At 38.3% G+C, this 16,362-nt stretch overlaps 1 protein-coding gene across 5 annotated transcripts in view; it reads left to right on the top strand.

Moving 5' to 3' along the window:
* FSIP1 (fibrous sheath interacting protein 1) overlaps nt 1-16,362 on the top strand; it is a 210,863-nt gene that overhangs the window by 2,763 nt on the left and 191,738 nt on the right. For all 5 annotated transcript variants that reach the window (XM_012181177.4, XM_060418584.1, XM_012181178.4 and 2 more), the window contains exons 2-3: nt 4,431-4,563; nt 14,935-15,118. In XM_012181177.4, the coding sequence (XP_012036567.3) occupies nt 4,438-4,563; nt 14,935-15,118 (310 nt within the window). In that variant the 5' untranslated portion in view covers nt 4,431-4,437. The remainder of the gene's footprint in view (nt 1-4,430; nt 4,564-14,934; nt 15,119-16,362) is intronic.

Genomic DNA, 16,362 nt, shown 5'->3' with positions numbered 1-16,362 from the left:
CTTCTGATGTTGTCCGCCAAGGGATTCCCTGGTGGCTCAGATGGTAAAGCGTCTGCCTGCAATGTGGGAGACCCAGGTTCAATCCCTGGGTTGGGAAGATCCTCTGGAGAAGGAAATGACAACCCACTGTAGTACTCATGCCTGGAAAATTCCACGGATGAAGCCTGGTGGGCTACAGTCCATGGGGTTGCAGAGTTGGACACGACTGAGCAACTTCACTTTCTTTTCACTTTCTGATGTTGTATCTAAGACATCTTTGCCTAGCCCATGATCACACATATTTTATAGAAAGTTTATAGTTTTGAGTTTTTCTTTTAGGCCTGTGATCAATTTTGAGTAAATTTTTGTTTTGCTTTTTATAGCAAATCTTCCATATAAAAGCTAAATGAAACTGATTTTTAAAGTGCTACATCTATGCAAAAGAGTATTATGCCATGATTTGAAAGCATGAAATGTATTTGTGTGTGGTGGTACAGAAAAGTCTCTGAAATGCATTAAGTGTGAAAAAGCAAGTTGTGAAGCACCATGCCATTTGTGTGTGTTTGTGTTGAGTAGGAATAGGTAGTTAAAGGATAGAAAGTTTGCATATGCCTAAATAAGTAAGACCTACAAAAATCTATTAACTGTGTTTCTTGGGATGAGGGTAAGTTGAACTTGAAAAACTTTTACATTGTTCTATATTATGTGCTTTTTTTCCCCCTCTCATAGGCAAATATTTCTTACATGATAAATATAGAAAGTAAAAAAAAACACCACAAATAGTTTTAGACATTAAAATCATGAAAATAAATGTAATTCTCCTTTTTAGAAAGGCTGGCTATTCATTATAACTAAACAGAGGAGGATTAATTTTCTTTTGATTCTTTCATTCATCCCAAAACATCAAATTACATTGGCCTGGTGTCCCCATTTTGGTTTTAAATCATTCATGGTGGTTGCATTTCTCACAAGCCTATATGAAAAAGTTTAAATTAATCTCACTTGAAATGAATGTTATGAAAACTTTGTACCTCTTAAAGAATAGTGATTTGTTGCAAGTTAGAATCTGGTCATATATCCTTCTGTTTAATGGAATATCAAGAACTGAATAATATACTATTTTAGAACTATCTTTAATGTAATAAGAAAATGCTGATCACTTAATGTTAAGTGAGGAATACATGGATTCAATTTTTTTGAAAAAATATACAAGGCAAAAATGTAAAAGAAATGTGCCAGCAGTGTTTAGCTCAGGGTGATGAATACTGGGTGATTTTTATTTATTTTTGAATATACTTTAATGTATTCCAGAAAATTTACTACAATAAATAAAATTCTTTAATTATGAATTTAAGATACTAGAAAACCAGCAAGTAGAGGTAAGCAAAAGGTAAAAGAAGACACAAGAACATCCGTGAACCTACTGGTCCAGAACCCACCACTGTCACTTCTTTGATTTGTGATCATCTTTCAGGTCCCTCTCTGTATATGTTTTTAATTAGAGAAATTGGTCTTGTTTTCTAAACAGGATGTCGACTTCCTTCCTTCCTGCTTCCTGCCTTCCTTCCTTGTCTATGCCCTTTGCCAGTTTTCTATTGGAATGCTTCTTTTCCTTGTTGATAAGAGCTCTTTAAATATGTAAATGTATTCATCTTTTGTATATTATCTGTATTGCATATATTTCCTCCAGTTTCTCATCTATCTTTTAATTTAGAGTTTTTTTTTTCTTTTTGGTTTGATACTCAAGAGCAGTCAATGTTATGTGATCACGTCTATTAGTCTCTTATTTTTTGACTTATGCTCTTGATGTCCTGCTTGGTAAGTCACTAACCTCATTTTTGGGCTTCCCAGGTGTATTTGTGCATGCTCAGTTGAGTCTGATTCTTAGTAACACTATGAATTTGTAGCCCACCAGTCTCCTCTGTCCATGGGATTCTCCAGCCAAGAATACTGGAGTGGGTTGCTGTTTCCTCCTCCAGAGGATCTTCCCAACCCAGGGATGGAACCTGTGTCTCCTGCATTGGCAGGCGGATTCTTTACCACTGAACTTGTAAAGTGGCTTCCCAGGTGGCTCAGTGGTAAAGAATTTGCCTGCCAAGTAGGAGATGTGGGTTTGATCCCTGGGTGGGGAAGATCCCCTGGAGAAGAAAATAGCAACCCACCCCATGATTCTTGCCTGGGAAATCCCATGGACAGAGGAACCTGGCAGCTGTAGTCCATGGGGTTTCAAAAGAGTCTGAACAGGACTTAGCAACTAAACAACAAAAAAAACCTCATTATTATGTAAATTAGATGTATGTTTCCTTCCAGCCCCTTGGAGATTTCATATTTATTAAGCAATTTAAAAAACTTTTAATAAAGTAATGTGGTAAAATACGTCAAACTACATTATAATATTTACAATGGAAAAAGTCACGTCCTTCAGGGACAAATATCTTGAACTTGTAAACATTATGCTTGTTTAACTATTGTTTAGATTTATCAAGTTTTGGATATTCTCTTTGATTTCCTATTTTGACAGATTAGATTTTTTATACATTTCCTTTTACATACTCCTTCTCACATACACTCAATATAATTAAGGCACAGTATTTGGTTAAATCAATATTCAGTGCTTATATAATTAAAAGTATTTAATTGTCATTTGATTGTTTGCTTTCTAGTACAGTGCTTTATTTTTCTTGTGGAATTTCTCTATGGCTACTGAGATTGTTTTCTAATACGCTCAGATACATCTCTAAGTTCCTAATTCACTGCCCTTTATCCATACTTTTTTCTAGATGGCCAAATCATAAGATTGTTAGTTATATCCCTACCCATCCTGGGAAGTGTGTTTTATTTATGATTTTCAGGAGCAAACATGAAAGAACAGACCTATTTCTAAAGCAAATTGAGAGATTTCTGGAGCCTCTTAGCTGATCCGTGCCATTGGTGGTTTGCTGTGCCCCTCCCATTATTGATGTGTATTATATGGGCTCTGCACAGGCTTCCATCTCATTGCTCCCTCTGTGCACTGCAATAAGTCTCCCTTGACAGGCTGCTTAGTGCATTACAAGACATTTGGCCTTTCAGTGACTTACGCTTTTTGATTGTGATGTGATGGGCCAGAGTGATCCGTCATCCCACAATAATAATGTCAGTGCCTTCCTGAGTGAGCCAGAAACCCTTTTACAGAGTTGAATAATGTTGGGATCAATGCCTTTTTCATTTGCTGAGATGGAAAGAGTTGACCTACTGGTCCTTGACGCCTTGGTACATTGAATGGTTGGGAGCTAAATCATATTATCCCTCTGTGTGCCTTGGAGGAGCATGGGGTTGTTCATGTTTGGGCTTCCTCCTGTGTCCGGAACTTCCTTGGACTCTGCCTTCCCTGTTCAAAAAGAGAAAGATAGATGAGTCATTTTGTAGGGTAAGAAAAGGACATTGTTTCACTTGCTGGGCCAAAGGCAGTTGCCTTTATTCTCTTATGAGAGAAATGGTTTGATTCATAACCAGTAGGAATTTAGGAAAGGATTTGTTGGACGATATCCAGTCACACATATGTAAAGCTAAGTATTGAGAAGGCAAACTCTGAAATTCTCTCTGTCTTCCATTTTATTTGACATGTATGCCACCCCAGCGTTACTGAACAAATCGGGGATGGTCCTAATCAAGGGCACAGTTTGGCAGGATTGAGGTGCTGGCAATACTCAAGTTTTCTCATTAGATTAAACCACCCTGCCTAATATCTCCTGCTTTAGGAAACAGTCCTGGGAACAGAGCAGCCAGACTGGTATAAGGCCTTTGGACTGTGTTACCCAAAAAATAGTTAAGGAGATTGGCAATGTGTATCCAGATAATGAAAGTCTGTCCTCTAGTAGATAGAGTAGGTTCAGTTCTCTCTTGCTTCAGGGCAGAAGTGGAATTGTGTGTCTCAGAAGGGCAGGGTTGAAAGAAGAGTGATTACCAGCAGCAGCAGCAGCAGCAGCAGCAGGTACTCCATGAAGATTCCGTACCAAGGAAGAGAGGAGAAATCAGAGCTGAGAGGGAGCCCAGGCTGAAGGCTGAGCTAGAATAAGGAAAGCAAAACCAAAAGCAAGTAGAGGCCTTGGGAAATTATTACTATGAAGCATGAGTCTTGGCTGAGAGGTGTGGTTCTCTGAAAGGGTCTTCTAAGGCCTAGGACATAATAAGTGTTTCTGTTGGAGATGCAGAAAGCCGCTGAATGGCATTCACTTCTGCACTTTTTTAGCCACTTTGAGAATCTAACATCCCGGGCAGCATGCTTTTTTCCACTTACAGTGATGTAAAATGTAATGATCCGTGGACATAGACATCTTTTGATGAAGTTAGGGTCCTGTGAGTTTGGTAGCAACATAATCCTTATAATAAAGGCTCTGAGTTAACTGAATGTTAACAGTGATGAAACATTTAAACATACAAGTCACAGCTTGCTTAAAATTTTGTTTTAGGATATCAATGGATATTATAAAGGGAAACTTAGATGGAATTTCAAAACCAGCCTCAAATTCAAGGACACGTCCTGGGAGCCAAAGTTCAAATGCTTCTTTGGAGGTGCTCTCACCAGAACCAGCATCCTTCAAGGTACTTTGCTGTTTAGAAATGATATAAATGACTTCTTTCAATCTCTAGCAACTTGTAAACCAGAGCTGTTGCTAACATCCCCTTCTAATGTTTCTCTTTAAAAGGTGTGTTCTGGGAGCACTCATAGATTTCTTGTTTGTTACTTTAGATCTTTTAATGTGAAAATACTCTTTCCTTCTTTACTTTCTCATTTTTTGGTGGGGGGGATAGAGTATGGCTTATTTTTTCATAGTTGTACTTTGATAATGCTCATTTGTTAACTTCTTTCATAAGAGAGCTTTGTATTCTAATATCTACTATGCCACCATTGACTCTTACTATGAAAAAGATTCATTAATTTAAAAAACAGAATTTGGATCAAGACCACATGGTATATATTTAGTAGGTACATTACCTGGCTGTGACTCCCTTTTTTATCTTTATTAGTCTATCTATCTTTTCTCAAAATATCTAATTTGATGTGTATGTGTGTGTATGTTTTAAAGAATCTGTTTTTCTCTCTGTGATGTGGGGCAGTTTATTTGTCTTAAGGTTGTGGGAAACAAAAATTTTGAAGCTTATGGTGAAAATTTGCTTTGCAGTTTTATGACTCCTTTCTCACTTATTCTTTTGACTTATGGGTTAGACTGCATTACGAGACTCTTAGAGGATTGTCTATAATGATTTAACGCTGGAAATAGAAAGCATTCTAGGCATTTCCAGCCCAGAATGTATTCTAGATCGAATACAAGAAATTCAGCTCCTAAATCAGTTGAGGGCCAGCTGAAGAGGAAATCACAGGAGGGACTTTTCTTGGATCATTGGTTCTCAGGTCACGCTGTGCATGCATGCTCAGTCACGTGCAACTGTTTTGTGACCCCATGGCCTGTAGCCTGTCAGGCTCCTCTGTCCGTGGGATTTTCCATTTCCTCCTCCAGGGGGTCTGCCCTACTCAAGGATCAAACCCAGGTCTCCTGTGTCTTCTGCATTGCAGGCAGATTCCATACTGCTGAGCCACCAGGGAAGCCCAGTCACACCACCTTATCCAAAATCCAGAGATCTGAAAGCTGCTGCTGTTGCTGCCTCTGATATTCTACACATCTCTCAGAACCAGAAAACTGGTGACTAGACATGCAGAGGTGACTGCCTTTGCTATTTCTTGTCCATATTATAGGGGTTCCTTGGTGGATCAGTCAGTAAAGAGACCAGCTGCATATCAGGAGCTTAGCAAGATGGCTTCTGCCTTATTCCTCTGGTATAAATTCTGTGCAGATGCACCTAATTGGATGAAATTAACACATATCCAGAATCCAGCCTGCAAGCAGCTTTGTAAAATACAGTTTCTAGCTTAACTCTTATGTTTTGTTTCACCTAATCCTGCGTCATCACTGTGTGTTAACTCTTAGAGCATTGTAATAATTCTTGATATCTGATGAGATCGGTCTCCCCATCATATTTTTCTCTAGGACTGTCCTAGCTGTACTTGGCTTTTTGTTGTTTTTATATTTTAGAACAGTTTTCAAGTTCTATGAAAAATACTGTTGAGGTTTTGATTGAAATTGCTTTGAATTTATAGATTAATTTGGAGAGAATTTCTAACTTTATGATAGTAATCTTCCTATCTATTTACATAGCATCTCATTGACTTCTTTGCTTCTAATTTAAACATTTTACAAACTGTGAAATTCACTCTTTTTTGGTGTTTAATTCTGAGTTTGGCACGTGTGTGGAGTGATATTATCACAGTCACAATATAGAACAGTTCCATCATTACCTCTCAAAAATGCTAGCCTGTCAAAAACAGTCTCTCCTACTCTTAATCCCTGGAAACTCTGGATCTGCTTTCTGTCTCTATAGTTTTTCCTTTTCCAGAAGGTCATATGAATGAAGTTAAAAAAAAATGTAGCTTTTGAGTTTGGCTTTTGTTTGCTGGCACAATGTGTTTGAGACTCATCCATGTTGATGCTTGTTCACTCACATCTTTTAATTGCTTAGTAGTGTTCCATTGTGTGGGTAAACCACTGTTTGCTTATTCATTCCCCAGGTGAGGAACATTTGAGTAGTTTGCAGATTTTGGTGATTATGAATAAAGCTGCTGTAAATATTTGCATACATACAATAAGTATAAAGTACTATCTCATTGAGGGTGTACCTGGAATATTCCCGATGACTAATAATGTTGTGTTTTTATGTGCTTATTTACAATTCACATATCTTTTTTGGAAAGTTTATGTTCAAAAGACTCTAGAATACATAAAGAACTCTGAAAAATCAACAGTAAGTAAATAGTCTTTTGTCAGATATATGATTTGCAAATATTTTCTCCTAGTCTGTAGCTTGGTTTTTCTTTCTTTTAACTGTGTCTTTTAAAGAGCATTTAACATTTTAAGTGCAATTCATCATGCTTTTTTCTTTTGAGAATTGTGTTTTTTGGTTGTATCTAAGAATCCTTTGTCTAACCCAAGTTCCCAAAGATTTTTTTTCCTGTTTTTTCTTCTGAAAGTTTTATAGTTTTATATTTTGCATTTAGATTCTTGCCTCTTTTGTTGCCAGTGAGAAGGCTTTTCTAAGCCCAATATTCATTCCAGTGTGGGTTGTCTAGTTTAGATATTTTTCTCTGGCCACTTTATTTTTTTCCCTTTGTCTTTGATATCTATTATTACTCCCCTAGGTATGGACTTATTTAACTTGTCTTTCTGAAGACTAACTAGTACTACTTCAATGTAAGAATATGTGTTTTTTATTTATTTTTTTAAAAAAATTCTTAGCCACTGTATTTTCATATGTTTTGAATATTGCTTGCATTATTTTTTTCTATTTTGAAATCCTGGAAGTCCAATAAAATTTCTGTTGAACCTTTCTCTTCTATTCTTTAGATCTCTTAAAATTTTTTTAAAAAAATTTCATTTATTTCTCTGTGCATCATGCTGGGGAATTTTTAATATATATTTCTTGGAATTCTTTCTAATACTATGTCAAATCTGTTCTTTAATCTATCCATTGAATTTTTAATCTTAATGGTATATTTTTAATTTCTTGAAGTTCTTTGTCATTTATTTTCAGATGTATCTTAATCTTTTTGTGTTATTTGGATTCTTTCTTCAGACTCATTGGAACTATTCATCTTTATCAGCTTTTTATAATAACATCTTAAGTTCTTTTGTTTATTCTGATAGGGCTTCCCTGGTAGCTCGGTTGGTAAAGTATCTGCCTGCAATGCAGGAGACCCTGGTTCGATTCCTGGGTTGGGAAGATCCACTGGAGCGGGCTAGGCTACCCACGCCAATATTTCTGGGTTTCTCTTGTGGCTCAGCTGATAAAGAATCTACCTGCAATGTGGGAGACCTGGGTTGGGAAGATCCCCTGAAGGAAAAGGCTACCCACTTCAGTTTTCTGGCCTGGAGAATTCTTAAAAAGAATATCTTATTCTTTTTGTGTTATTTGGATTCTTTCTTCAGTTCAGTTCAGTCGCTCAGTCGTGACCGACTCTTTGCGACCCCATGAATCACAGCACGCCAAGCCTCCCTGTCCATCACCAACTCCCGGAGTTCACCCAGGTTCACGTCCATTGAGTCAGTGATGCCATCCAGCCATCTCATCCTCGGTCGTCCCCTTCTCCTCCTGCCCCCAATCCCTCCCAGCATCAGAGTCTTTTCCAATGAGTCAACTCTTCGCATGAGGTGACCAAAGTATATTTATCTTTATCAGATTTTTATAGTAATATCTTAGGTTCTTTTGTTTATTCTGACTCTTGCTTACTGTTGGTCATGTGTTCATGGCTTTTGAACTTCGGGATTATAAGTTTTAATTTTGGAAAATTTATGGAGCCTGATTTGAAGCTGTACCTTCCAGAGCAAGTTTCTGTTTGCTTCTACCAAATGGCTCAGAGATACCACTGGCATGAATCTTTTTTTTGGGCTAATTTTTCATCTTGAAGCATTCCAGAGCACATGAATAATATTAATGAGAATTCAAACCCCCATAAAGCATGACCCCATGGTTGCACATTCTCAGGGAAGACTGTTTCCCACTCGGAACACAGACATGTTTCTTGTTTGTATCCTGTGCTTTTGGATAGATACAGTTTTCTAATCTGCACTGTCACAGAGGAGGCACGGTTTTAAGGGATCTAGCTTCACGAAGCAGGAGAGGGAAGGGTCTTCTCCATCCTGTCTTGCATGAGCCCAAGTCCTAGTCTCCTAGCTCTGTGTAGGTGGTAAAGCCGAAGTCCATGGCTTTCTGAGGCCAGCAAATTTTTCTTTTACCTGTCCTGGTACTAGTGGTAAAGGGTCCTGCCTGCCAATGCAGGAGACATAAGAGATGCAGGTTCAGTCCCTGAGTTGGGAAGATCCCCTGGAGGAGGGCATGGCAGTGCAATCCAGTATTCTTGCCTGGAGAATCCCATGGACAGAGGAGCCTGGTGGGCTGCAGTCCATAGGGTCACAAAGAGTCAGACATGACTGAAGCAACTTAACACACACGCACTCCGCTTCCACCCAACCCCCACCAGGGCATCTGCTTTAAGGATTTACAAGGTTCCTATTTCAGTTTTTGTTGTTTTTCTTATTCCGTCTCTAAGTTGTGTCTGACTCTTTGGAACCCCATAGACTGCACTACGCTAGGCTTCCCTGTCCTTCACCATTTCTGAGTTTGTGCAAACTCATGTCCATTGAGTTAGTGATGCCATCCAACTATCTCATCCTCTGTCATCCCCTTCTCCTCCTGCCTTCAATCTTGCCCAGCATCATCGTCTTTTCCGATGTGTCAGCTCTGCATTAGGTGGTTAAAGTGTTGGAGCTTCAGCTTCAGCACCAGTCCTTCCAATGAATATTCAGGGTTGATATCTTTTAGGATTGACTGTTTAATCTTTTTGCTGTCCAAGGGACCCTCAAGAGTCTTCTCCAGCACCACAGTTCGGAAGCATTAATTATTTGGTGCTTAGTCTTCTCTATGGTCTAACTCTCACATCTGTACATGATTAGTGAGAAAAGTGTAGCTTTGCCTATATGGACCTTTGCTGGTAAAGTGATGTCTCTGCTTTTTAATATGCTAAGTTTGTCATAGCTTTTTTCCCAAGGAGCAGTTGTCTTTTAATTTCATGGCTGCAGTCACTGTCTGCATTGGATCACTGATTTTGGAGCCCAAGAAGATAAAAGTCTGTCACTGTTTCCATCTTTTCCCCATTTATTTGCCATGAAGTGATGAGACCTGATGCCATGAACTTATCTTTTTGAGTTGAGTTGAGTTTCAAGCCAGATTTTTCACTCTCTTCTTTCACCTTCATCAAAAGTCTTATTAGTTCCTCTCTGCTTTCTGCCATTAGGGTGGTGTCATCTTCATATCTGGGGTTGCTGATATTCTTTCCTGGCAGTCTTGATTCCAGCCTGTGATTCATCTAGCCTGGCATTTTGCATGATGTACTCTGCCTATAAGTTAAATAATCAGGGTGACAATATACAGCCTTGACGTAATCCTTTCCCAATTTTGAACCAGTCCATTGTCCCATATCTGGTTCTAACTGTTGCTTCTTGACCTGCATACAGGTTTCTCAGCTTTTAGTTTCCTTTTAATTTCTGTTGACTGGCAATTTCCCCAGTATTCTTGTGAACTTAGAACTGTTCATTTCTAAGTAGATGGAAGGTTTCAGTTTATTCAGTTTTCCATATAGCCTAAACTGGAATCTAAAACAATTTTGGATTCTAGTAGCCCAAAACAATTTTAGACTCCTTAGTCTCAAGCTTACTGATTATAAACCTAAACTCTGGATTATGGGTTCAAAATAGGCTCTGCTGACCATATTTTATGTAATTTTGGGAAAATTATTAATACTTCAACTCTGTGTCAGTTTCCTAATCTGTTCAAATGTGTAATATTACTGTCCACCTCTTAGGCATGTTTTGGGGACAAAATGAGTGAAATATCTACAATTTTTAGAAGTGACTAACACCTAGTATGGAAAAGGCAATGGCACCCCACTCCAGTACTCTTGCCTGGAAAATCCCATGGATGGAGGAGCCTGGTAGGTCACAGTCCATGGGGTTGCGAAGAGTCGGACATGACTGAGCGACTTCACTTTCACTTTTCACTTTCATGCATTGGAGAAGGAAATGGCAACCCACTCCAGTGTTCTTGCCTGGAGAATCCCAGGGATGGCGGAGCCTGGTGGGCTGCTGTCTCCGGGGTCGCACAGAGTTATACATGACTGAAGCAACTTAGCAGCAGCACGTAGTAAGTACTCAATACGTCTTAGCTAATTGGCCTTAATTCTTTAACCTAATTGGTCAGTCCTTCCTATGTTATTTTTCATGGGATTCAGTGTAAAGTCAGACACACAGTAGCTAGTCACATAACTGTGTTTAACAAATTTAGAATGAAATTTTTACCATTTTATGTAGGTAGGATAATATATTTACAAAGACCTGACGAATTTTAGAGTAGCAAAGGATTAGTATTTCTGCTTATGTATTCCTAGGTGATGAATTTTTTTTAAAGCAGCAGCTTCACAATATTGATGCACATGTTTTAAAACATAGCTTGATATTACCTCATTCAAAATTTATTTAAAAGAAATATATCAGCAATTCCAGGCATATTTTATTTGAACCCATTAAGCTATAGGTCAAAACAAACTCTAGCATATTTATTAACCAACGAGGACTTTGATACTTATATCAAAGGCAAAACGTTGTAAAAGTTGTGATTTGTCTTAAAAAGTTCGTGGAAAATCAGTAAGGTTCATCTGGGCTTGGGGTAGGAAATTCACAGGTATGCTGCATTGTTGACTGCTGACTGCAAATGAGTTAGTGTCTGTAAGACCTTTTACATTGTCAGAATAATAAATCCTAGTATTTTGATTAGTTTTATTACTCATTTGTTTTTTATTAATTTCTTGCCAAAATTTCTGAGTGGCAGAAAATGAATTTAAAATGCTAGAGGGTTTTTTTTTTTTTTTTGCCACATGGTGTATAGCTTGTGGGATCTGGTTTCCCGATCAGGGATTGACGCCATGTCCCCTGCAGTGGAAGCATGGATTCTTAACCACTGGACTGCCAGAAAGTCCCTAAAATGCTAGAATTTTAACGAAATTTCTGTAGTAATGGTATAGTTCTCATTCTTAGAATTTTGGTTTATTGTTGCTTCTGAATATTTTTCTTGAAAGAGCCAATTGTTGCAACTGGTGTAAAAATCTCATGGCTTTCAGGTAGGTATCTAATTGTTTGGAAGTGTTTTCATAGACTGTCTAACTTTCCTGGGACTAACATGGAGATGAAATAGGGGACATGGAGTAATGAAAAGTGGAGACTGAATGTGGCTTTGAGAATGAAGAAGTAAGAAAAAGCAAACAGGCTACAGGGTAGACAATCAGAGGGGTTGGGAATAGAGAGGCCCATGGGCAGTGGGATGGGGAGATGGTTGGTGCCAGCGGGGTGGGAAACTGTGGGTAAAATTGTGAAATGGGCACTATTTGCCTTTTGTTCTGTTTCATGTTTTTTGTCTCATTTTTCCTGCTCATTCTAAGCGTCAAGATCATATGGGATAACATGTGTGAAAGATCTTTGTGTATCCTGAAATGTGGTATCTGAGTAGTTGCTAATATCTAGTTATGTTCAGTTCAGTTCAGTTCAGTTCAGTCGCTCAGTCGTGTCCGACTCTTTGCAACCCCATGAATCGCAGCACGCCAGGCCTCCCTGTCCATCACCAACTCCCAGAGTTCACTCAAACTCATGTCCATTGAGTCAGTGATGCCATCCAGCCATCTCATCCTCTGTCGTCCCCTTCTCCTCCTGCCCCGAATCCCTCCCAGCATCAGAGTCTTTTCCAATGAGTCATCTCTTCGCATGAGGTGGCCAAAGTACTGGAGTTTCATCTTTAGCATCATTTCTTCCAGAGAACACCCAGGGCTGATCTCCTTTAAAATGGACTATTGGATCTCCTTGCAGTTCAAGAGACTCTCAAGAGTCTTCTCCAACAACACAGTTCAAAAGCATCAATTCCTTGGCGCTCAGCCTTCTTCACAGTCCAACTCTCACATCCATACATGACCGCTGGAAAAACCATAGTTTTGACTAGGTGGACCTTTGTTGGCAAAGTAATGTCTCTGCTTTTTAATATGCTATCTAGTTTGGTCATAACTTTTCTTCTAAGGAGTAAGCGTCTTTTAATTTCATGGCTGCAGTCACCTTTTGGAGCCCAAAAAATTAAATCTGACACTGTTTCTACTGTTTTCCCATCTATTTCCCGTGAAATGATAGGACCAGATGCCATGATCTTCATTTTCTGAATGTTGAGCTTTAAGCCAACATTTTCACTCTCCTCTTTCACTTTCATCAAGTGGCTTTTTAGTTCCTCTTCACTTTCTGCCATAAGGGTGGTGTCATCTGCATATCTGAGGTTATTGATATTTCCCCCGGCAATCTTGATTCCAGCTTGTGCTTCTTCCAGCCCAGCGTTTCTCATGATGTACTCTGCATAGAAGTTAAATAAGCAGGGTGACAATTTACAGCCTTGACATATTCCTTTTCCTGTTTGGAACCAGTCTGTTGTTCCATGTCCAGTTCTAACTGTTGCTTCCTGACCTGCATATAGGTTTCTCAAGAGGCAGGTCAGGTGGTCTGTATTCCCATCTCTTTCAGAATTTTCCACAGTTTATTGTGATCCACACAGTCAAAGGCTTTGGCATAGTCAATAAAGCAGAAATAGATGTTTTCTGGAACTCTCTTGCTTTTTCGATGATCCATCAGATGTTGGCAATTTGATCTCTGGTTCCTCTGCCTTTTCTAAAACCAGCTTGAACATCAGGAAGTTCATGGTCCACGTATTGCTGAAGCCTGGCTTGGAGAATTTTGAGCATTACTTTCCTAGTGTGTGAGATGAGTGCAATTGTGTGGTAGTTTGAGCATTCTTTAGCATTGCCTTTCTTTGGGATTGGAATGAAGACTGACCTTTTCCAGTCCTGTGGCCACTGCTGAGTTTTCCAGTTACCCCTGTATAAAAACCCATTCTCAGGGAAAGATCAGCTTGATTCATTTATGCCAAGATATAAATTACTGACAGGGCTTGTGTGACTTCTAGCAATTTCAGCATTTTCAGAAAACAATGCAGCTTTAAGAATTAACTAGATATTATGGAATTTTAAGCTTTACCTGGCCTTTCACAGAAGAATAGTTTTGAACAGGGAACCCTCTTTAACACTTCCCACATCACATAAAGTAAGCATTGTTTTGCTTATTATAAATTAGGTCTCTACTAGTTTCAGTCCATAATGTACCTGTTTTCTTCTCTGTTAAATTGGGGCAGTAAAACCTATCCCAGAGGGTCATTGTGAGACGTGACTGAGGCAGTGTGTGTAAAGCAAGTCAGCATAGGACCTGGCCAGTAGTATTTCCTCAGTAAATGTCAGTTATGATTTGTATAGTACGGACTCAGCTCAGTTCTCCTGGGGCTTATGTCCTAGTTCAGGTGAAGAGAGATGCTTGTGCAGTCGTGTAAGCAGTTAAACCCTGGCAGTTTCATTCTCAGCACTACCTGCCTTCTGTCCTGGAGATTCACAAGGGGACCCAGATTGCAGTGATGGAGTGTAGACCATGAGCATAAAAGCCTCCAAGGGCTGAGTCCTTCAGGGCTGGAGCAGAGATTCCCTCCGTTGGAGGGGAAAGGTATGTCTCCACTCTCCCTGAGGTTTTGCCTCTCTTGTGGGCTGTGTTAATTTCCAAGGTGACTTTTACTGCCAGGCACAGCCTTCAAGCCCTGTGATCCCTGTTTTTGGTTCGTGCAGCCATGGATGTCTTTTCCTGTCCTCTCTCAGGAAAACACAGCTGCACCAAACTGGTGTCTTCACCAGTTTTTAGCAAATGAACTTTGCTAAAATGGAAAGAGATACCAAAATGAAATAGAAAAGCTGTGGCTAGTAAAAGAGTAAATGATTAACCAAAGCACGTGGTTCTGATTTGAAGAACTCCATTAGAAGCACACTGTGATTCAGACTATTCACTTTGCAGCTGTTCAATAGCCACATGTGACCAGTGACTCCAGTGACTACTATGTTGATTAGTCCTGCTCTAGACCCTTGATTCTCCATCTGAGAGTAAGCTCAGGCAGCAGGGACCATCGTGCCTTGTCCTCAGAGCTTGACAGAGAGAGATTCTCTTTGGGACTGATTCTTCTCTATTATTGGTAGAAATTGCTGAAGAGTGGTACATATTACTTTGGTGCAAATGTTATTAAATTCAATTGTGTATGTAAATTGTATTTTATCAAGTATTATAGAATAATTTAACACTTCTGTATGATGCATGTCCTTACATAAATACTTATATTTGAGTTAAAATAGTCTAGAAATTTAAAATAAAAAACATTATTTTTGAAAACTATTTCTTTGGAAATAATTTTTAGGTTGATACTGCAGTCAATTTGAACTCTGATAAAGAAGCCCACTCAGAAAGCAATAATGCAGAGAAAAGTAGAAACAGTAATGATAATAAAGGGGAAAGCTACTCTGAGAAAGTAAAATTGCCTGAAGAGGGGTCAGATGAAGATTCAAACTTGGGTCAACATCAGATAGTCCCTGAATGTTCAGGTAGGATAATTACTTGGTAATTAGCTAATGATAATTACAGATGTTATAGTTAAAATATTAGAATTACATATGTTTTTTATTATTTATTTTTTATTATGTAGAAATAATATACATTTTTTTGTGAGCAAGCAAATCACCAAGTTTTTATTTACAAGAATATTAAGAGTTCTTAAGTACGTGTAGAAATATAATAAAATATGTCATATAATAAAATTGTTACTATAATCATTTTAATCAAGTAGGGAGTATTTTTGTATTTTATGACATGATCTTTTAATTGATCTTTTTGAAAATTGTATGATAAAATGTATCCTGTAATATATAAATGCCTTTTAAGGGATAATCTCATTTGATTTTTATAACTTCTGGATTTCAAAAAACTCCTTTTTTCTCATGGTTATTAATACTGGTCAAAGTGAATTAGAACAGCAGTTCTCAAAACATGGGCTGCAGAGCCCTGGGCTCTGAGGCCCTTTTAGGAACTCTGCAAAGTAAAAACTAGTTTCATTGTAATACTGATATGTCAGTAATATAATTCATTATCATACTGAAATTATTCTCTTTGCTTTTTTGCCCGCTGAATGGTTTCACTGATGGTACAAAAGCAATGGTGGGTAAAATTGCTGGTGCTTTGACGTGAATCAGGACAATGAATGGCATCAAACTGTACTAATAGTCATTGTGTTCTTTAAGGCCTCGCATAGGCAGAAGAAAGAAATAGCCGATGTCACTCAAGAATGTTCTTGATGGAGCAGTAAAATTTTAAAATTCTAATTAATCTTGACCTTTGAGTACACATCTTTTTTATATCCTATGTGGTAAATTGGGAGGTACATATAAAGCAATTCGGCTGTATGCCAAAGTGTAAAGCTTGTGTTGAGGAAAAGTGTTTGTTGAGGAAAAGTGTTTGTGTGGTAATTGGAGAGTTGAACTGGTCATTTTTTAATGGGACTCCATTTTCACTTGAAAGAATAAGTGGCAGACAAACCACTATCGTTCAGGCTTAAGTATTTGGCAGACGTTTTTGTAAAAATTGAAATGGACCTGTTGATTCAGGAAAACAATGGACAGTATTTTTTGTCAATGATAAAATTTGAGCTTTCAAGTAAAAACTTAGAATCTTAGAAAATTTGTGTATGTCAGTATGAGCTTTACAACTTCCTAGTACTTAGACTTTTCTGATAAAAATCAGTGGCAATATTAACAAATGTGATTTGTTGATATTGTATATTGAAATGTGTTAA

The sequence above is a fragment of the Ovis aries genome, chromosome 7 (assembly GCF_016772045.2).
Source record: "Ovis aries strain OAR_USU_Benz2616 breed Rambouillet chromosome 7, ARS-UI_Ramb_v3.0, whole genome shotgun sequence".
Classification (NCBI taxonomy): domain Eukaryota; kingdom Metazoa; phylum Chordata; class Mammalia; order Artiodactyla; family Bovidae; genus Ovis; species Ovis aries.
This window is presented reverse-complemented; position numbering and strand designations above follow the sequence as displayed.